We start from the raw sequence: 23,422 nt of genomic DNA, 5'->3' as shown, positions 1-23,422 counted from the left end.
ATCGCAGAAATGTTTACACGCGGGCAAAAATGATCTACGGGCTTGCTGCTAAAAAATGTTATAAAATGTGACATTTTCTGCAGAAAATCCACTGTTGCAGATTTTGAGATATATTTTTCCTTTGGGTGTACCTTTAAAAATTCCTGGCCTCAAAATTTTGTCGCGAGTTGCCTTCCGCCATGGCGTGCTCCTCAAAACATTTCTGTTTTGTGGGGTGTACCGGGTGTACTGATCTTACGATCCCTGGGGTCAAATTAAAGCAAGTTCTTTGCGAAGGTCGCTTTTTAGAATACCTCTCTTTCTTATATACTTATATACTTATATACTTTCGAAGCTTTGCTGCGAAGCTTACCGTTTACGGAAACATTGAAAGGGGAAATCTAAAAATATATTGAAACATTTCCTGCAAAGGATTTTTCTTCGGTAGATGGAGTTCTTTTATTGGATTGGTTTTCCCAATCTAAAAATATATTGAAACATTTCCTGCAAAGGATTTTTCTTCGGTAGATGGAGTTCTTTTATTGGATTGGTTTTCCCATTTCAATACAACGTGGCGCTGTAATCGACTGACCGTTTTTCACTTCATCGAGTTTCACCGAAAATAATGTCACTAGAACTCTAGCCGAAGTTGACACTTTGGATGTTATGTCCAATAGGATCATTGATGCATTTCGACAAAAATCATTTCAGTCTTCAGCTGCATTGATCCGCTCATTATATAGTTTATAAGTTAGTTTTAAGGTATCCCTTTTCCCTTTTGTACATGTAGGACCTCCTACTTTGAAATCACTGAATAGCGAAAGCTACAATATTTCATTAATAAATAAAAGTTGCTAGTATTTAAAATTGAGGTGAAAAGTCATCGATTGTGATTGGACACTCAATAATATTTTAACTGAATGAATGTACATGAAAAGAAAACTGAAAAAAACTGTTTCACCTTCAAAGTTTAATGCGTGTTTAATATGCGAAAAAAAACATTATTTATCAGCACGTAGCCTTTTAAGCGGTATACGCACTTCGGAAGGAAACGGTCAAGAAAAATTTCAAATGGGTAGCAGCGGCAAAGAAAGCAAGCCAAAAAGGTTGAAGAAAAGCCCTAAAAAGTCGTTCCCTAATTCTTTGTTCTGCTGTTCGTAAAGCCATTTCTTGGGAGGTGCGTATTGGCCCTTAGGGACCATCCATAAACTAAGTTGATATCTCAAACCCCCTCCCCCTTCGTGAACAGTTGGACAATCGCCATTTCCCCTGAAGTAGAGACCCTGAATGGGGAGACTGGTCTAAGCTGGCTAAATCGATCTGGCATCGTATTTTTTTAGCTTGGCAACACTGATAAGTTTTGCTGGGCGTAAAGGCAAATGCTCGTTTGGATACGTCAAACTCGTGTCTGTTTGGGTACGTCAAATTCACTTCGACCAGTCTCCCTATTAAGGATCTCTACCCTGAAGCACCCTGAAGTGTCCACGTGGTTTATGGATGGCCCCTTAAGGGGGAGGTCCATACAAAAAGTAAATGTTTCTCTTTTTAGTGATCTGGATTTTTTTTAAATATTTAGATCCATACAATCTAATGTTCCTGACAATGTTGAAGATCTTTATAACGCTTATAAGCATGCGTCACAAAATTTCATCTAACCTAACTTGTATGGAAACCGTTTATAATGCCCTCCATGTTGCAACCTTTTCCAACAACCAGAAAAACTTTTACGTTGCAATATCTTGGGCGCAGAGCTCAGCAATGGAGTGAATCTACTTTAATGAATATATTAGTTACGGTCATAAATAGATAAGTCAAACAATAAATATAATTAACAGTGTGGATACGATACCTGATTTTTCTTTTACATTCTTATTGGATTTCCATATAAACTGTAACGGGAATAGCAGGCACCGGGTCCTACTCCTGACTATTAACGTCAATATAATGAACGTCAACATCTAATTGGAATTAGCAAAACCGCAATGTCTTTGTCGACAAACACAAACTACCTTTAAGTCGCGTTTGCTAGAAAGAGAGCATGAATGAAAGTTCTCATTGAAATATTGGGGATATGCAATGTCAGTGCTACCTATAAGATGTCGCTACTGTATTTACTGAAATATGCGCCATCTTGTGGAGATTGTGTTAAAACCCGCCTCTAATGCACAAGCAAAATAATTTTCTCACTATTCACACTTCTTTTACAGGATACAATGATGGTAGGAATGTTCCGCGGCATGATGTTAAACGAATGGGACAACCCAAGCAGTTTCAAGCCGGAAAGGTTTCTGAAAGATGGCAAAATCGCTATACCGCCACAATTTCATCCATTTGGCGTTGGCAGACATCGCTGTATGGGCGAAATGATGGGAAAAGCAAACTTGTTCCTTTTTATCACCACGCTTCTTCAATCCTATGATTTTCTCATTCCGGAAGGAGACCCTATTCCCACCGATGAACCACTTGATGGAGCGACTCCTAGCGTACGGCAATACACAGCTCTTGTAGTACATAGGAAATCTGAAACACAAAATAAAATATGAGTCAAAAATAAATGCAATTTTCTTATTTTTTATGCCAAAACGTTAATAAGGGGAATACTAAGGTACCGTCAACTGGGGCGAATTGGGACAGCAGTTTTAACCTCGGCTGATCCCCAAGCTCAAGTCCGAGATTAAATGTAAATCTTTTTGAAGAAAAAAAAAATAAAATGAAATTTTTTTTTATTTGTTGGTAAATTATGAACGACCTTTTCAAACGCTACGCGCAAAAAACTTGGTTCGATCTTGGTTCGATCTTGGTTCGATTTTGACTTCACTCGCCTTGTATGTGGATGACAGTCGTGACCTGGGTGCTGAATAGTGGTTCGCAAAACAGCCTCAATTTTGAAATGCCAAAGTGGAACCAATTTACTGTTCGCCAAAAGTTGAGAGTATTGCTATCGATAATTAAAAATTGATTTTTTTTTGTGCAAGAATGAAAAATGTGTGGCTTTTGAGGACCTGGAGTTGAAGTCATGAAAACTGAAGAAAGTTGAAGGCGAGATAGTCATTTTTTTAAATTATGAATGGAAGTTGTTTATGGAGTCGATACGGTTGTATCCATCCAGAAGATGTCTTTATTGTTTGATTCCGTTTGAAATCCTTCTTGTTCAGTGAAAATCTTCCCTGTTTGTTGGATCAACTTCGCTAGAAATAGCTATGTTTTTTTTTTCGCTGGACCAGGAAGAACTGCAGGATTCCAAAATCAGCCAGGGAATTCATCTGCGACATCGCAGAATGACAATCTCGCCGCAGCTCTTCGTCACCCGTTAAAAAGAAAAACTCCTTCTAACTGATCGAAACTTTAAAACACACACAATTTTCCGGCAACTAGTCAAAACTAGTCAAAATAAAACACATACTACTGATTATAAAACTGCTCATTTACCAGTAAGAAAAAAGTCATGCTTGTGCTTGAACAGCCTGCTACTTTGTAGATGTAAACAAAGTGGGATCATTCGAAAATCACGTTACGCATTCTCTCTATTCATCACCCAGGTCGTGACGTAGCCGTGGTGTCACTGGCACGGGCTGTCCAGGTGTTCAAAACCCAATGGAGCACCGGATACACTGAAAGAAAGACACATAGCAATATCACATGTTTTTCACACGTGATTCTGCCCCATACGACTTTACATGGGAATGTCATGTGCAAATCACTTGAACAAAATTCATCGCACGACGTGGTAGATTCAAAGGCAAATCACGTTAACCTCACGTGTCATTGCACATGATTATCACATGAAATGTTTATGGGAATGAAATGGATTGCACATTAATATCAAATGATTTTCTTTTCAGTTTCAAGTGAATATTTTATGTAGCATATTATTAAAATACGTTTCATATGTTTTTGAGTTTTGCCTTTTATTTTTAAAATATAAATAAAACTTAACAAACTTTTAAACGTATACACAAACTTAACTTTTTCGAGAAATTTAACTTTAACAATTCACACTTAAAAATAAGATGTACGCACATTCTGGACGATCAGCGATCCGTGACTCCTTGGCCAAACACCGGAGCTCTCACCTCACGGAGGTCCTGGAAAAATCTCTTCCATGGAAATCCCTAAGTTTCGCTGGAAATTAGCCTATCCGTGATTTCCTGGAAAATGGCATAAAATTGTCTACTTAGTATTCAACTTTGCAAAAAAAATATATGAAAATAATTACCACATAATCCTAAAATACTTAAAATATAAAAACCACTTTTTCCGGGAGCAAATTAAAATTAAAAGTGCGAGCTCCAACTCGTACCCATTGAAAATTGCCATCTTGCTTTAGGATTAATTTTCATCATCGATAACATTTGAAACTAACGTGAATTTCACTTGGAAATCAATGGACAAGTCGATTAGGGCAAATCAGAATGAAATTCATTTGAATCTCACGTGACTTCCACTTCAAAACCAAAGGACAAGCCGATTGGGGCAAATCAAAGTGAAATTCATTTGAATCCCGCGTGAACACCATGCAACAGATGAGTGAATGTTTTTTTCCTAATGATCAGCTGGAGCTGAATGATTTTCACATTCATTTGAAATGAAAAGCATGTCAGAGTCAAAGGAAAATCACGTGAAGTTATCGTGTTGGTTTTTGGAGTAGCTCACGTGAAAAAACATTTGATTTTGCTATGTTGGGTTTTTTCAGTGTACGAGTGGTAGAAATGACAGTTCTCCCATAAGGAATACATTATAGAAAAAAGCAAAAACTGCTCGAATGGAAATGCTCCATTGAGCTCGATCCTCGATGACCTTGCACCACGGACTTGCACTAATGGAGCACCCGCAGTCGAGCAGTATTTGACAGTTCGCTCCATAAGAAATACATTGTAGAAAAAAGCAAAAACTGTTCGAATGGAAGTGCTCCATTGTTCATCTTATTGAAGTTGTCCTCCATTCCATTCACTTCTTGCTTCATCGGTCGACTTCTTGGAGGCCTTCTTCGTGCTCACATGCCAGCCCTTGTAGAAACGGTGACGGCGCACCTTGAGCGGATTCCATGTTTCGATCGGTTTTTTTTAAACTTACGAGACTCCGTCGTTTTGCGCTTCCCGAGAACGTTTCCCCCGAAGTTATTTTCTTACACAGCTTCTTCGGTTTTCCAACCAAAATATCTTCGCCTTGTGGTTGATGATGGCAGTGGCCAACGGCTGTTCCCCGCTCCACTCATCCGGGGTCATTCGATCTAGGAGGTCAGAGCAGCAGGCGTGTTTGAATGCTATCCAAGGATTTCTAAAACTTTGTCGTGGGCTCAGGAAAATGCAAAGCAAACTCAATTAAATTGAGCTTCCTCAAATGGAGCATTTCCATTCGAGCAGTTTTTGCTTTTTTCTACAATGTATTTCTTATGGAGCGAACTGTCAAAAACTGCTCGACTGCGGGTGCTCCATTACGCAAAAACTTAAATCGATTGTTTCAATAGAATGGTAAGTTTTTGCGTAATGGAGCACCCGCAGTCGAGCAGTTTTTGACAGTTCGCTCCATAAGAAATACATACACTCAAACCCCGATGGTTTGACACAAACTGTTGTCAAACGAACGGGGTCACTTTTTAGTTTGACACCCCTTTTATACGGAGTTCACACACACTATCAAACGTTTGTTTTGATAGTGTGCTTGAGCGCCGTGTAAAAAGTGACAGTTCGTCACTTTTTAGTTTGACTTTGACCAACCAGCGGGGTACAAACTAAAAAAGTGTCAAACGAAAAAGTGACCAACCACCGGGGGTTGAGTGTAGTAGAAAAAAGCAAAAACTGCTCGAATGGAAATGCTCCATAGAGCTATCTAAGCCCGATCTCACGCACACTAGCTTCCCGCATAATCAAATACCAAAGGTGAAACTGTCGAAATCATAAGAAAATTATTTCTGGTATGGTTACCATTTGTGATATTGTTGATATAATGTCACAACCATATAACAAAATTAAAATGGTACTATTTCCCGAATTGTTACACTTATCTTGACATATTCGAATGGTTGATTTTTTTCCTACAATTTAATGAACGGTATCTATTCGTCATACGATTAGGATGGTTCGAAACAGCTATTGTTAGAACATAATAGTACTGTAGCCGGTATGATAAAAGTTATGATACTCGGTATGATTTAGTCAAAGAAACTTAAGCGGAAAATTTCCTAAATTTCCTAAGTCCTAATAATTGAAACAATTGCACAACAATTAATGGTACGATATAATTATTCCTCATATGTTTGGTATTATTTCAAACAGTTTTTGTATGATTGAGCCAAAAATGAATTTTAGCGAAAATTTCCTTAGGTCCCGATGATTCAAACAATTGTTCAACAATTCATGGAGAAATATAACTTTTCGCCATATGGTAAGGATTTTTCGGAACAGCTATTGTTAAAACATAAGGGTACCATAGCCGACGTAGTATTTTCAACTTGAAGCTCAGCGAAAAACTCTTAAGTCCCAATAATCCAAACAATTGTACAACAATTCATGGAACGATATAACTGTTCGCCTAACGCTTAGGATTATTTGAAACAGGTATTGTATGATTGAGCCAAATGAACTACAGCAAAAAAAAAAAATCTTAAGTCCGAATGATTCAAATAATACTTTAACAATTCATGGAACGATATACCTGAATTATGGCGAAAATTTTCCTAAGTCCCAACAATTCAAACCATTGTTCAACAATTCATGGAACGATATACCTGAATTCAGTGAAAATTTTCCTAAGTCTCAACAATTCAAACCATTGTTCAACAATTCATGGAACGATATACCTGAATTCAGCGAAAATTTTCCTAAGTCTCAACAATTCAAACCATTGTTCAACAATTCATGGAACGATATACCTGTTTGCCATATAATTTGTATGTAAAGCTAATTTATTTTCGTGATAATTTTTATAAGTCCAAATAATTTAAACAATTGATTGACCATTATCAGAACGATAACTGTTCGCCATGTGATTGGTCTATAATTTATTTGTATGGTTCTACCATACATGTTACGATATATTTATGATAAATTTTGAGGCCACATTTCATAATAAAATGCATTTTAAACCGCCAAACGTAATGTAACTGAGATAGCTCAATTAGATAAGGCGGCAGCACAACGGAAGAATCAACAGGAGACATCATCATCAAGCGGTAACAAATCCCGGACATTACAAAAAAACGCTAACCATTAATAATCATATACTTACCATTCCCGTTAAATCCATAGTTCCCAGAACATTTGTAGAGTTTATTTTTGGCTCCTCCTTTTCAAATGGTGTCGGTAAGTGTCGGTAAAGCAGTTTACCATTTAAAATCATATTTTATTAATTTGTGGTACGGTTCACATAAAATAAAAATTGAACAGTTTGGGGTACGGTATGACTATGATCCACGAAAAAAATCCCTTGTAAAAATGTATTGTAACATAACCTAACGACCTATTTAATAAATTGTAAGATTGTTTGGGGAATGGAAAATGTACGGTTGCACCCTATTTGGTGTATTATCAAGATCATTTAGGAAAAATCATTCGACAAATGGTGACTGTATGGTTGTTGACTATGCGGGTTACCATTTGTTTTTGCTGGCGGGTACAAATTTTATCCTAAAAACCCTTCGTGTACAAACACGCAATACATGCGCACGTAGATAACTCTATTGCCAAAGTCGTGCAACAAAAAATTGCCAAGCTCAAAACATACGTTGCCAGATCGATTTAGCCAGCTTAGACCAGTCTCCCTATTTAGGGTCTCTAGTGCACACTCACACGAAAATAAGTAAAGATAATTGAGCGTGTACTCAAATTTTCACGTGTATAAAAAGTTATTTGGTTCCTCGTTAGCGTGTAACCAAAACCGAGTGCTGCGTCAAAAACTGTCAAAAACAAAAACATTTATGTTGATTCGTCTCCACGTTCGTCATGTCGCTAGTGAGACGTGCGTGAAAATTTACCAGAATAGTCTATTATTTGGGACATAGATTCATGTTAAAACAAGAAACACAATGAAGAACCGACCTTTGAAGCACAAGGCTAAAAATGATTTTCAGGTGAGTTGCTTTACCAGAGCAAATTGATTTTCAGAAATGAGGGCACGTTTTGCAGCGCCGGAACAAACTGAGGTTATGTGTGTGCGGAATGTTTTTATCATTTCAGTTCAAAACCTTCGCCGAGCGGATTTCGGAAGTGGACATCCGGCGGTCCGCGTTGTACTACGTAGAGCATGAGAACGAAGCACTTGACGAAAATCAGTCGTGCTTCCATCAAACGATCCAGAATTGGAGTTCCCTGAACCTGACGGAAGAGTACCAACAGCGGTTCCAGGCGCCGGTCCGGGGGTTGATAACCTTACCCCAGTTGCTGCACCGCAAAGAGTTTGTCCTGGAACACGTGCTACAGTGCCTGGACAACGCCACGAACCATTCCTTGCAGGCTTTGCTGGAGTAAATGGATGAGATAGGTTTTGTTTAAGGCCTTTTACTAACGATTTGCTTATTTTAGGTTCGTAGTCGTGCTGGCTAAAGATTTGAGGGAGGAGTTTTGTCCATATTTCCTGCGCTTTTTCGACAAGTTGATTATGAGACTAGACAGCAAGGATCCCGACCAGCTCGAGTGGACGTTGATGTGTTTGGCGTTTCTGTTCAAAGTCCTGCGAGGATTTCTGCGAAAAAAGCTCGACTTGGTGTTTGAGCGCGTTGTGAAACTGTTGGGTGAATCGAGCCCACTTCATATAACGAATTTCGCTGCCGAATGCTTCAGCTTCATTGCACGTGATGTGAAAAACAAGCGTGAGCTGCTCAACATGATTACGGCGGCGGTCAAGCGAGATCCCTCAACGACCAACGGGTGCGGAAGGCTGCTGTTTGAGATAATGCGAGGCGTCAATCAGGCATTTCATAGCTGTGCACAAAAGTGCTGGCAGTTGCTGTTGCTGGAGGCGATGCAAGAACCAGCGGATGGAAAGGCCGGATTTGATCCGGATATTCTGTTTGAAGTTTTGGTGCAAACCGTGACCGATATGCTGGAAGCAATTTCCAGTGCACATCTGCAACCATTCTGGACTACCGTCTATCAAGCAATTGATAATTTAGTACCGGAAGATGGAGCCGTAAGCAACGAAAGCGCTCTCGATCATATTCTACAGCTGATGGGAATTGTCGTGGAATATCAGCACGGAAGATGCGTGGCCAACACTTCAACGCTAGTAGGACATCTGGTGAAGATTATTAACCGCACCAAGTCGGAGCAAGTTTTGGCTAGCGTTAGCAAAATCGTTATCCTGCTGATGCTCTCGAAGCATGCCAAACTTACTCAACTAGATGCGAGCCGGCTATCGAAGAATATCATGACCATCGGATCCGCGTCTCGCGCCGTGTTTGAACAGTTTGTGCTGGGCGTCGCCGAATATCCGATGTTTGAGGTTCTCATTTGGCCAGATTATCTGAAATATTTCGAAAAACATCTCGACACGGACAGCTTGCACCTGCTGACTCAAGTCGTCATGAAGAAATCACCCGTTTGCATCCACGGAATGTCGCTGGCCGATTGGAAACAGTTTCCAATAAAGCTGAGGTCGAGCGAAGCTAGAGACTTTATTACTAGCAGCTTGAATGGTGAGATGGTTTCAGATTTATAACGATTCTATCTAATGAACAAACATCTTTTCAGATAAGACGGGAAGTGAGTTTTCCATGGCTTTGATACTTTTGCCGCACTTGGTGGATTGGGAATGTGACGTCGTGATTGAACGTAGTCTCAAGAGTCACGTTCGAGCTGTGTTGAGCAATCTGCGGAATAATCCGGATGATCATCAGTATTTTATGTTGAGCTTGCTGATCCAGTGCTTGGTTAACCTTGACAATGGCATTACAGACATTCTCCTGGAGACTATCTATCAGCTGTTACCGATCATAACTCCTCAAAAGGAATCACTGATAAACATCGTTAATTTGTGCCTCGCAAAACTCCACGCGTCCAAACAACAACTGCTGAGCGATTCGTTGTTCAGCGCTGTCCACGCTAGCTTACGGCCATTCCTCGCATCGGTTCAACACAAAATCCGCCTGCTGGTGACACACTGCTTCACGCTGTTCAATCATCTTGACCGGCTGACCATTGCCGGTGAAAGCCACAACCTGTTCGAGTTGTTGCACGCGATAGAAAGCGAAGAGTCAACGATCCACACTTACCGAGAGCAAGTGATGTTGTTGAAGAAGCTCGAGTTCAATACCGACCTTTTCCAGAAGCTCAACGGCGACGAAGCGTTCCGTATCGATGCGTTGCGTTACGTTTTAGCACTGTTTTCAGTGAATTTCAAGCTACTTTGGGAACCCTCATGCGAAGTGTTGCAAACCTACGCGGATGAATTTGCCGTGGGAGATTTTTGGGTGCCGTACAAGACGCAACTGGACGATGTACTGGAAATTGTTGTAAAATCGGGCGAAGTGCACTCGTCCAACGTGGACCAGGACCAACCAAGGCTTCTGTACGAACTGGAGTGTCAATTTTGGAACAGTTCCGCGGTGAAAATCGATTTCGTAAACTACCGCGTCAAGCTGCTTGATGCACTCTCAAAATTCAACCGGATATTCGAAGCGAAGAACCGTGACATTGTGGGCGCTTTCTTCAACTTTGTCGGGAGCGAATATCGTGTCAAGCAGACCCAGTCTGAACAACAGAATGCCGCCACGCCAAAGGCCACTCAAAAAATCCTCATCGCATATCTGAACATCTTTGCCAAAATCAGAAACCCCAAAACAATCTTCAGATCCAAGCAACTGTACGCCTTCTACGAGGAACTGGTCGTCCATCGTTGCTTTGAGGTGCAGAAACTTGCCCTGGATTGTATCTTTACCTACAGCAATCCGGCGCTGACGCCGTACAAAGACAACCTGTACCGCCTGACCGCGGACAAGACGGTGAAGCAGGAGATTCAGACTTTTTTCAGGGATGATGTCGGCGGGCTGCGGTGTGTCGTTCAGGATGAACATAGAGCGGAGGTTCATATGCGACGCCATCTAGCTGTGAAAGTGAAACAAATTCTAATAAGATTATTGTACATTTCAGGTGGTACCGCTGCTAATGAAGATTGTTCACACGAAAATCACACAGAAAGTAACGCCACCGGAGTTGAAGAGCGTTTTGCTGCGGTTCGTTGGAAATTTCCGCGAAGACGAAATCAAACATTTCATCAGCATGTCTTTTGAATACTTTGAGAAGCTGCTCCAAAAAGATCCCCTCGAGACGTACAAATTCATCGAGGCGAGCGATCGGTGCTTCGAAGACGACCTTCCCGTGCACCGGATCCAGGTCCTCATGAAGATGATCGACAGCATACGCGATCAGTTTGCCGGGCTGAAGGATGCAAACTTTGTCCAGTACTTGCTGCACATCAAGCTATGCATGGACACAATTCTTCTGCGCATGGATCATTCCGCCGTGAAACAGCTCAAATCGCAAGCTTTGCTTAATTTGGTACACTTTTATGACCATTTTGTTAGCCACGAATGGACGGATGCGGAAACGGAAACGGTCTTCCACGTGTACGTATGGCCACAGCTGGAACGGTTCGAGAGCGATTGCATTCATTCGCCAACCCCGCTGCTGAAGTTGTTCATGGTTTGGAGCAAACATTCGCGTTACTACCCGTTGTTAGTCAAAACTAAAGACTCCGAATCTTCCCCGCTCATGCGCGTTACGAACCTCCTTTCCGGGGAAAAGGCCAGCGATACCATTTGCCAAGAGGTGTGCCGAATGGCCGTCTCCATGATCGCCGCCGACACGGCGCCCGACGCAGATCAAGGTTCGCAATTACTTCAGCCTTACTTTACGCTTCTACTTGCGCACGTCGAACGGGTCATGAAGCGCAAACGTTCAATCAACAAGGACCTGCTGCTGATACTGTCACACGTGGCGAAACACGCCAAAGAGGACCTCATGTTGTGCGATACGCTGACGAGTTTGCTGCTTCCGATGACCGTCAAAAAGATAGCCGTCCCGAACGTGGACGCCGAAGTCGTGCTGCAGATGCACACGGCACTGTACGCACTGATGGGGCAAATCTCGCGGCCGGAAAGGTACCTGCGTCAGCTGGGAATACTGCTGGAGAGGGTGAGGGATTTGGGTAAGTGAAAAAGAAAATTAAACTTTATTTTGTTGGTCTTATTGATCATCACATGTAGGTAGGGAGACTTCGAACAACACGTTTAGGCATATGGGAACAATCGAACAACACAAGTAAGAAGTGGAACCTTTCGATGCCGTGGGTTTTGATAATTAGTTATCAGTTGTTTCGAAAATAGTTGCCAAATAGTTTCATGCTTATGCTTTTACGAGTTGCCTACATGTGATATTCAGCCCAACAGCAAAACATTGGAGATTCAACGATCCCATGTTTTCTATTACAGAGGTCCGAAAGATCATCTGCCGGTTGATCGAGCTGAGCGCCAAAAAATCAGGCCGTGCCGCAACAATCGAATGCGCCCAGCACGTTGCGAATATGAACGCAATGGACCGCCGGTGGCTCGACCAGCCCGACTTTGAGCGTCGACTGAACACGTTCCGCGCGATCGATAAATCCATCCAGGCAGGTCACGTGGTCGACCTTGAGCAGACAATTCTGCTGGTGCATCAATGCTTTTTCTTTCTGAAAACCGACAAGGACTTGGCAATCCGGGACAACGCAAATCAGTGCCTGCGGAAGATTGTGATTGGGGCGATCAAACGGTACGAGGGGGAGTCAGATTGGAAGGACGATTTGCGCTATCTGATCGATCGGGTGATTTTGGCTGCGTTGATGAAAGGCATTAAGGACAAGAATGATACGACTCGGAACGAAAGCATCCAGCTGTTGGGAGATTTGGCACGGGAATGCTCCACTGTTTGTGGCGTCTTTGCCGATTTACACCAGTTGACAAGCCGAGAAGATCGCGAGATTGACTTCTTTGATAATATTACCCATCTGCAAATCCATCGCCATAGGCGTGCGCTGAACCGGTTCTGCAAGGTGGTTCCCAAATTTGCCGTACCGCCTTCTACGCACACGTTAGTGAACTTTGTGCTGCCGATCGTGTCGTCGTACCTGGGCAACGAAAAGTACCGGAAAAAGTCGAAGCTTACGGAGGCCGCCGGTAACTGTGTGGCCACCGTGGCCCGGTTTCTGCCGTGGCCGAGCTACAAAGCATTGCTGAAGCAAAACTTGTACAAGATGAAACACTCGCTGGAGTACCGGAAGCAGTTGATCAAAGTGGTGACTGGACTGTTGGACAATTTTCACTTTGATTTGTCCACGATGGACGCCGCAGACGTATGCGATATGAACGGAACCGTGCAGGTGGCTGCTGAAAAGAACGAGGAAAGCGATGACGAGGATGGCGAAGATGAGGCAGTGGAAGAACAAATGCCGGAAAAGGAAGCCGCAAAAGAAGTGACAGGAACGATTGTCAGGGATATTTCTTCGTTTTTGATTCCGGATCTGTTTTCGGCAATCAACTACAGCGAGATTCCAGATGGTATCAAGTTGAATGAGCGAAAAGACCGTTACAAGCGTGAAAAGGAGGAAATGTTGAAGATTCCGGTTGCGATTGCCATTGTGAAACTGCTCCAGAAGCTGCCCACCTGGATGATAGAGCGCAACTTGCCCAAATTGTTGATTCGTGTGATTAATTTTCTTAAGTCACGACTGAAACAGGTACGAAATGTGGCCCGCGAAACGCTACGAAGCATGCTGCAATCAGTGGGGCCGACGTTCCTGCCGATGGCGCTTGATAACCTTGCCGCAATCCTGAAACGAGGCTTCCAAGTGCACGTACTGATGGCCACGGTGCACACCATCCTGGACGCCCTAAAGGATGCGTTGACAACGGAAATGGTGGACAACATCCTGCAAAAAGTGGTGAGTCTGTGTATCAACGATATTTTTGGAACGCTTGCCGAGGAGAAGGAACTTGGATCCGTCAAGGGAAAAACGCCGGAGGCAAAACCGAGCAAGAAAAGTTTTCTCATTTTGAACATCTTGGCAAAACGCATGAGTGAAAAGTCGACTCTCGATTTGATCCTCCCGTTCAAAGATATAATCGCCAAAGCAATCTCGCGAAAGGTTGTATCCAAAATTGAAGAAGCGCTGGGCAAAATATCCGAAGGAATGAACGCCAATGAAAACATAAGTGTCGAATCGTTGCTGATATTTGTGCATGGAGTCACGTCAGAGAGCATTCCAACGCTAGCCAATGGCGAAGAGAAAGGATCTAGGACGCCAAAGTCAAAGGACAAGGCCAAATTTAGAGGACCGGACATTTACATCATACCGGCCGAACCGAAACGACGCGGCGCGTTCAACCAAATCGCGCTCGTCACAAGCTCAAAGACGAACGCTCACGTGTTTGTGGAAATGGGACTCGATATTCTGCTCACGCTTATCAAACAGAAACAAACGCTCGTCGATGGCTACAGGTCGTACCTGGAACCGTTGGTACCCATTCTGGTGGAATCGCTGAACAGCAACCACACCAAAGTCACCGTCCTTTCGCTGAAAATTTTTTCCTCCATTTGGGCAAGCAAGCTCGATTTGTCCAGCGTGCAGCAAAGCGTTGCCAAAATAACCGACAGCGTGTTCCTGCTGCTGCACAAATACGCGACGGCCGTCGTGGCCAAGAACGACGAAAACTTCCAGCTCGTAAAATGCAGCTTCAAAGCCGTTGTGGCGTTGCTAAAGTTTGTAAAATATTTCACGCTCAGCGAGGATCAACTCAAAACACTGCTGCTGTACGTCGAGCAAGATCTGCACCATCCGGACCGGCAAACGATGACGCTGATCTTGCTGCGGTCCATTCTGGCCAGAAAGCTGATTGCGCGCGAAATGTCCTCGGTCATCAAGCAGGTTTCCACACTTAGCATCACAAATTCCAATGCTAAGATAAGGTAGGAGGTTTGAAGCATTTCAACGTCGTCTTTTTTTGCTAATAAGTTTTAATTGATTACAGGGAAGAATGCCGACAGGTTGTGCTTGAATATCTGATGAACTATCCACTCGGAAATAACGTCGAGCAAACGGTTCAGTTTTTCGTCAGCCAGCTTGACTACGAAGAAGTTGGGGGACGAGAGTCGGCCGTACAGATGCTGCTGATGGCGATCAAGTCCTTCCCAATGGTAAACGACAACTCACGCGTTATCAACTGCCTTTTTTCTAGTTGCCATCTCGTCTTTTCAGAACGTCCTCAACAAAAAGGCCACCTTCCTGTTCCTGACCGTTGGCATCCGGTTGGTGAACGAGGAATTCTCCGAGGTTCGTGCCTTGGTCGCGCAATGTATTGAAGTCTTGCTCGCGCGAGTCCCAAAAGCGCACCGGGATGAACTGTTCAGCCTTGCGTTGGAAATGCTCGCCGACAGAAAACTTCAGCACCGCGAACTGGCCGCTCAGCTCACCATCCGGATGGTAAACGTGGAGCAAAAAGCTTTCAACGAGAGGTTAGACAAACTACTTCCCGCCTTGCTTCTTTCGGTTTCCGACGTCGAATCGGCTGGAGTGGGGAAATTTGTTCGGATGAAACTGTCGACAGCCGAGGATGATACGCAAGGCAGCAAGCAGAAACTCAAGGATCACTCGCTGGTGCAAACCCTAAACGCCTTCATCAAAATTGTCGAAACGTGTCCAGAGTTGTTGTCCAACGAAAAATACGACAACTCCCTTGACGAACTTGCGTACAACCTCCAGCTTCTGCTAAGCCACGATCATCAGTGGGTTCGATGTGGCTCGTTGAAACTGCTCGTCGTAATACTACGATCGCTCGATTCTGAACTGGTGGGCCAAATTTTGAACGGCGACGAGCACTCCGGCTCTCGACAATTTATCTACTGCAACCCCATCAAGGAACTGAAATCACTCACGTTGGACCTGTGCACCCAGCTGATACCGGCGGAAACTGACGATGAAACGGCGTCCCTTGTTACGGAGAGCATGCTCTTAATCGCAAACTGTTTAAAGGAGGTCCCAGTGACGGCGACTGAGGCCACCAACTCCAAAGCAGTGAACCTGCCCTGGTTGATACGACGAGTTCGTTACGTAATCCAGAGCGAAATCACGAAAGCGCCCAAAAGCAGCGCTCTGCGACAGCATCTGTTCCACTTCATCGAAGCGCTGGTTGAGCTGCTTGACGAGGACATGCTGCTAGCGCTGACGCCATCGATAATATCTCCGGTGGAACGCGAGCTTAGCGACGAGGATCATCTGGATCCGAACCTCAAGGAGATCGTGGTCAGGCTGGGACGGCAAATCAAGGCCAAGATTGGCGACGAACGGTACGACAAGATCCGCCTCAAAGTGCAATCAGGACTGCAGGCGAAACGGCTCGAGCGCCAGCAGATGATAGCTTTGGAGAAGATCAATAATCCCATGCTCGCTCAAAAGCGCAAGTTCGATGGTAAAAGGCGAAAGATGCTGACCAAGAAGCGAAAACAAGAAGCGACCTTCAACGGTGCGGGAGATAGGAACAACAGAGGACCGAGTAGTAGAAAAACGAAACAACGACGCATTGAGGATCTTTTCGACAAATAGGCTGGTCTGGTTCATTGTTTTGTTTTATTCTTAATGTGAATAAAATATATGTTTGAAACGAATGCCTTATGGATTTCTGATTCCATTTCACAACTCCATTTTAAATCTCTAACCAAAAAATCAAATCAAATTGTTCGCTCTACAGCATTTTGCCTTGGCGTACTCGATTGCGAGATTCCTGCTCGAAACTGGGTGTCCTCAGGCTTGATTGTTGAGGAATTTCTGCCGTTCTACGCATAATTGTCCCATGTTCAAAAATGTGCAACTGAGAAGAACGCGATTGAAATTTTTCGACCGATTCCTGTGTTTCTACGCATAATTGTCCCGTGGGTTCCTACTCGCCCCATATGTGTCCCTGATCGCCCTAACTGAACTGCTATTATATATCACCCTTATTTGTGATCACCTTGCTATACAACTGGTAAACAAGACATTATGCTTAGTAAAACTTATGATTCCGTGTAAGAAAAAATTTGTTGAAACAATTATGCGTAGAAGTTTAACGATGGGACAAACAGAACACTAAGTTTTTAATGAGTTGCGAATTTATGTGTTTTTCTTAAAGTATGTACACAGCAAACTAAACTTAAAAATGTCATAAAGTCAAAATTGTCCAAAACTGCAATGGGCAGAATTGCAAACCTACACCTAAGCTTCCCCATCCACCTCGGAATTCGAACTGACGACCTTTGGATTGTTAGTCCAACTACCTGCCAGCGACTCCACCGAGACAGGACTTTGGACAGGACCCAGGGAGACGACTCCTACACCTGGATTGAACTAACGACTAGGTTAGACCAGGGCCAACATTTACTTCCCTGTCCGACGGAAGGCGTGATCAGACAAATCTCGTCTCGAAAAATGCCACCGGGACCGTCTGGGATTAAACTCCGGCCGACTGGTTGAGAGACAATCACGCTCGCCCCTACACCACGGTTTCCGGCTCGAAATCGCTAACCATTTTCACAATTACTTCACGAAAAAAATCAGGCCTGTTTGAAACAACACTTGAAGATTTTTTGTTGAAACAGATCTCAAATCCAATTGAAACAACTCAAAATTTTGAGTTGAATCTACTCTGTGTATTTTGTCAAACCCTTTTGGAAATATCAACAAAATTATTGCGTTGATTCTACCATGAATGGCATTGAATCAACTTAACTGTGTTTTTGCCCGGATCTTAAATATTTCAATGAAAATGATGTCTAGGTCCCTTATGCAACCCGTCGTTAGTTAGATAATTTAAATATACCTTTCAAATGAGCCTAATACAGTAGTTGTTCGGTAACTGGGCGTTGTTTAACTGGGCTGCTTTTTAACTGGGCCGTACTGCCGTTCTACGCATAATTGTCCCATGTTCAAAAAAGTGCAACTGAGAAAAACGCAATTGAAATTTTTCGACCGATTTCTTTGTTTCTACGCATAATTGTCCCGTGGGTTCCTATTCGCCCTATGTGTCCCTAATCATCCCAGTTAGCAGTTTATCACCATTATTTGTGTTTCTCTTGCTATACAACAGGTAAACAAGGCATAATGCTTAGTAAAACTAATGATTCCGTGTAAGAAAATACTTGGTGGGACAATTATGCGTAGAAGTTTAACGATGGGACAAACAGACTTGGTGTTGTTTTTGATGAGTTTCCGAACAAAGTATCAGATTTTATGTGTTTTTCTTAAAGTACACATCAGACTAAACTTAAAAATGGCATAAAGTCAAAATTGTCAAAAACTGACATGGGACAATTATGCGTAGAACGGCAGCGTAGCCCAGTTAAAAAGCAGGCAATTGTAAAAAAAACCAAAACAAACCAAAATGACCGAAGGGTTAATGGATGCAAAAATCATATTCAATAAATAAAAGAACTTTTTTCAAACTTTTGTTTATTTTCAAGTTACAAGTAAAGAAATATGAAAAGTAAAATTTTAAATAAATTTGAGTAACTTTTATTTTTATATTTCATCTGGAAATATTATTCATCGGTGGTCCCCTCGTTTTTTTTTGTTCAGCCCAGTTAACGAGCAACATTCGGTGACTGGGCTACGTTCTCAGCCCAGTTACCGAACAACTACTGTACATCGAAGATCTGACAACCCTATCAAAAGTTATCAGCACTTAAGTGTTATTTATACATTTTTTGGAGGCCGAATCTCATATATTTCAATGAAAATGATGTCCGGGTCCATCAAGCGACCTGTCGTTACTTAGATAATTGAAAGACCTTCCAAATAAGCCTAGAACATCGATGATCTGATAACCATATCAAAAGATATTAGCACTTAAGTGTTATTTATACACTTTTTGGAGGCTGGATTTCAGATATTGTGATAGAAACATTGTCTGAAACTTCCATGCGAACTATCGTTGAATAGGTTTTTTATCAGACCTTACCAATGAGCCATAAATATTGACGGTCTGCGAACCCTATAAAAAATGAGTAATAAAGTTGATTTGTTAAACATGGGGGGAATGTTGCTTTTTTTTTTACTGAATGTAAACATAGGGGGAATGTGCAAACAGCAGCAGGAAATCGCCGTGACGACCCCGCTTTTTCGAGGCGCCATCGAAGGAATTCGCTCGGCGGAATCTCGTCGACTTCGGACCAGCTCAACAATCGTTCTTTCACCAAACCCGGAGGAGGCACTGGTGGTTTCCCGACGTTTAACCAGTACGAGGCGCTCGACTTCGACATCTCCGGCGACGATGAGGAGAACAACAACAATGGCGGCGATGGGGAAACTGCTGCCGCTGGTAGTGGTGCTGCCGTTGGTAATGTTGTGAAAAACCCGGTCCCTGTACCCACCAAGGTGAGATGTCCGCCGATCTTTGTCTACGGTTCCAGTGTCCCAACACTCAACCGGCTTTTGTCAACAACCCAGCTGGGCATCGACGACTACCACCTGCGGGTAAACAAAGGCTACATCCAGATCAGGGTGTCGACTAAAATTCACTTCACTGCTGTGGTGAGTACATGGAAAAATTCCGACGTCCAGTTTTATACCCATGGAACCAGCGACGAAACACCGGTAAAAATGGTTCTTTCCGGGCTGCCTGTGTTTCCCGTCGAAGACGTAAAACTGGAACTCGAAAGTGTTTTTCTGCGCCCCACCAGCGTCCGCCAGATGGGGAAGTCGAAACACGGCGACTACGCGCTGTACCTGCTGCAGTTTGAGAAAGGAACGATGAATCTCCAGGAGCTGCAACAGATCAAGGCCCTGTTCAACGTCATCGTTCGCTGGAGGCACCACTCCAAGAAGAAGTCGGATGTTGTCCAATGTTTCCGGTGCCAGCAGTACGGGCACTGGATGAGAAACTGCCATCTGGAGGCCAAGTGCGTAAAGTGTGGCGAGCGCCACCAGACGACCGCATGCGTACTCCCCGCGCGAGCCGACGTCGTGGTCAACGACGACCGCTCACAAATCCGCTGTGCTAACTGCAGCCAAAACCACACAGCGAACTACAAGGGTTGCCCCACCCGCCTCAAGTACCTGCAGGACTTGAAGGCAAAGAAGAAGACGAGTCCCGCCAGCAAAAGCAACCTTCCGAAGGTGCTGCAGTTCCTGCGCCTGCCCCCAGGCCACAGGGTGGCGACTTGAGCCAGCTGCTCGGCAGCATCGCGAATCCTGGGGTCTCGTACTCGCAAGCCGTGCAGGGCCAGCCCGAGTCGTCAACCTTGTTCACCGTCGAGGAATTCATGTTCCTAGCAAGTGAACTCTTCACTAGGCTTTCGAATTGCCAGTCGAAGGCCATGCAATTCCTCGCCCTCAGCGAGCTCATTATCAAGTTTGTTTATAATGGCCAACCTTAGCTCGCTGAAGGTGATGAATTGGAACTGCCGTTCCATTCGCAACAAGGTTGTGGAATTTTTCCACTTCCTCGAAGCTCGCGAAATCGACATCGCAGCAATCACGGAGACCTGGCTGCAGCTCAACAACTCGGTGTACCACGAAAGCTACACCATTGTTCGCGCGGACCGTAACTCACCGGATGTTGCTCGAGGGGGAGGAGTTGCACTTCTGGTGCGTAACGGGATAAAGTACTCCAAGCTCGAAACCCGGGCAATCGAGTCCGTTGGGGTTGTTAGTCGTAAAATTAGGGTTTCCAGTTTAGCGTGCACAACTTTTCTGTTTTTGTTCCTACCTTTTACTATAACCTTGAAATAAAGCTACCTTAAGTTTTTACTTGTCGCTCGCACAGAAGGCACGCGCGTTTTTTCTCTCTGACGAAAATTTGAATTGAAAAATACAGTCCGCTTGAAATTCGCGAAGTTTTTAGAGAACATTTTGGTCCTTCATGGCCGGATAGCTGAAGTAGTGTCCGGGAGTGACGGATTAACCGGTGGGGAAATCCGAATCGAACTTTCGCGAGCGAAGTGTTTGCGAGTGAAGGCGTGGGGCGCGGAGCGTAGCACCCACGCGCGAGAAAGTGCTTTATTCCGGAAGTCAGTGGACGGGCGGCAGTAGAGCAGTCCGAAAAGAAACGTTTGACGATTCCGGAAGAAATAAAGTGCGAAAACCGGCCCTTGGGATCCGCGTGCGAAAAAACGACTCGGAGTGGTTCGCTGCGCGTAGTAGCCACGTGACGAGAAAGACTCTTCCGGCTTGGGGCGTAGCACCTTTCTTGTGAAAAAAAGAGCATGGAAAAGCATGACTCTGCCGCGTACTCCTAAAAGCGGGAAAAAGAAGAAGAAGAAAACGCCCAAGAAGAATCCGGAAGTGCAAGAGGAAGAACACGAAAGCGGTGACGACACGAAAAAAGAAGTGACCCCAGTGAAGAAGCAACTGGAAGAGCAGCGTCGGAAACAGAAAATCCGAGAAATGGAGGAAAGGTTGAAGGTGCTCGTTCAGCAGAGAGGGCATTGAAAGGGAAGCTCACGCGCCTGAAGACCGCTCTTACGCAACGTGCCGGGACGATAAACCCGAACTTGCGTAAAGTGAACTTCCTCAAGATGCACCTGGAAACCGACCAGGCCTGCTACTCCGAATACAACGGGTTCCAGCACGAGATCTACGCGCTGGGTCTCTCGGAAGATCAGAAAAAGGTACACGAGAGCCAGTACGAGGAGTTCGAGATGCTGCACAATATGTTGGTCGTCGAGCTCAACAATTTGTTGGACGAAGTGTCCAAACCCGTAGCGAATGCTGCCCTGGTTCCGGTTGCTGCCGCGAACGCCGCTTTGCAAAACTACCTCCCGCCGTTGAGTGTGCCACTCCCGAAGTTTGACGGTACCTATGAGACGTGGTACTCGTTAAAGTCCATGTTCCAAAACATCATGGCGCGATACACCAACGAGGCACCGGCGATCAAGCTGTACCATCTCCGGGACGCGCTGATCGGCAAGGCAGCTGGCGTCATCGATCAGGAAATGATTAACAATAATGATTATGGCGCGGCGTGGGCTGTCTTGGAGGAGCTGTACGAGGACAAACGTGCGATCATCGATCGGCACATTGACAACATCTTCGCGCTGCCGAAGATCACCCGTGACAACGCCGCAGAGCTCCGGAAGGTCATTGACATCTGCGTGAAGAACACTGAAGCCCTGAAGAAACTGAACCTCCCGGTCGACGGACTGGGGGAGCAGATGGTCGTGAACCTGCTGGCCTCCAGAATGGACAAGGAAACGCGCAGAGCATGGGAAGCAACCCAGAAGGCGGGTGTGTTGCCGACGTACGAGGCCACGATCACGTTCCTGAAGGAGAAGCGCAGACTCACGGATAAGCTGGAGCAGAACAGTGAAAGTGATAAAGTGAAACCGCAACGTTCGGTAACGAAAACGAAAACGCTGGTGGTGGCCAGCGAAGCAAAGTGTTCAGTGTGTAACCAGGATCACGAATTGATTAAGTGTGAGCAGTTCAAGCTGAAAAGTGTGAACGAGAGGTACAGCCACTTGCGGAAGCATGGCCTGTGCTTTAATTGTCTGAGGAAGGGGCACCGCACCGATGGGTGCACGTCGACGAACTCGTGCCAGAAGTGCAGCAAGCGGCACCATACCCTGCTTCACACCGACGGGCCAAAGAAGCAGGAACCGGCTGCCAACACGGCGTCAACAGTTGCCCAGAATCCCAGCGCAGAAGGCCGCACTCAATCCGTTCCACCAGCCACGGCGGGATCGTCCCAGTCTGGCGAAGGTCTGACACTCTGCACCACATCCTAGGCCCAAGGAAGCAAACTCTACTCTCGACGGCTGTAGTGCTGGTTTACGGCGCTGGCAGCGTACCCTACCTGTGTAGGGCGCTGATTGACTCGTGTTCACAGAACCATTTCGTGACCGAGCGCTTCGCTAACCTGTTGGCGAGCAAAAAGGAACGGGCTGATTACCAGGTCAGCGGATTGAACGGGGGAACGACCAGAATCAGTCACCTGGTGCGCGCGAAGGTCAAGTCCAGCGTTGGCAACTTTGCTGCCGACCTCGAGCTCCTGGTGGCCCCGAAGATCACTGGCGACGTGCCGGTGAAGACGATCGACATCGCTGGGTGGAACTTGCCACCAGAGGTTGAACTTGCGGATCCTAACTTCAACCAGCGTGGCCGAGTCGACATGCTGCTCGGAGCTGGCATATTTTGGGATCTCATGAAGGCGAAGAGAATCACGCTGGCGGCAAACCTTCCATCGCTCAGAGACACGGAACTGGGCTGGGTGGTCGGTGGTGTGATGTCAGAATGTACACCAGTGATCGCTCGTACGTTTTGCACCGTGCACGAGGACGAAGAGCTGAACAAGCTGCTGAACCGGTTTTGGGAGATCGAAGGAGTCGAAGATCTGCGGCGACCGGTGACGTCGACGGCTGAAGAAAGTCTCGAGCACTTCCGGAGCACGTACAGTCGGAAGCCAGACGGGAGGATTGTTGTTCGTCTTTAGTTCAACGAGCGCAAG

The 23,422-nt window shown here is 44.8% G+C and overlaps 2 protein-coding genes across 2 annotated transcripts; both read left to right on the top strand.

The window, feature by feature from the left end:
* Positions 1–7,873: 7,873 nt before the first annotated feature.
* Positions 7,874–16,610, top strand: LOC6041395 (small subunit processome component 20 homolog). The gene is made up of 8 exons (XM_001850607.2): positions 7,874–8,047; positions 8,154–8,440; positions 8,499–9,610; positions 9,666–10,996; positions 11,064–12,120; positions 12,404–14,915; positions 14,978–15,143; positions 15,205–16,610. Exons 1-8 carry the CDS (start codon positions 8,003–8,005, stop codon positions 16,546–16,548), a joined length of 7,854 nt encoding a protein of 2,617 aa, XP_001850659.2. The 5' UTR covers positions 7,874–8,002; the 3' UTR covers positions 16,549–16,610.
* A 4,884-nt stretch (positions 16,611–21,494) lies between these two features.
* On the top strand, positions 21,495–23,407 carry LOC119766286. Its single transcript, XM_038250736.1, has 2 exons — positions 21,495–22,677; positions 22,740–23,407. Exons 1-2 carry the CDS (start codon positions 21,495–21,497, stop codon positions 23,405–23,407), a joined length of 1,851 nt encoding a protein of 616 aa, XP_038106664.1.
* The last annotated feature ends 15 nt before the right edge of the window (positions 23,408–23,422 follow it).

Source organism: Culex quinquefasciatus, chromosome 2 (genome assembly GCF_015732765.1).
Source record: "Culex quinquefasciatus strain JHB chromosome 2, VPISU_Cqui_1.0_pri_paternal, whole genome shotgun sequence".
Classification (NCBI taxonomy): Eukaryota; Metazoa; Arthropoda; class Insecta; order Diptera; family Culicidae; genus Culex; species Culex quinquefasciatus.
This window is presented reverse-complemented; position numbering and strand designations above follow the sequence as displayed.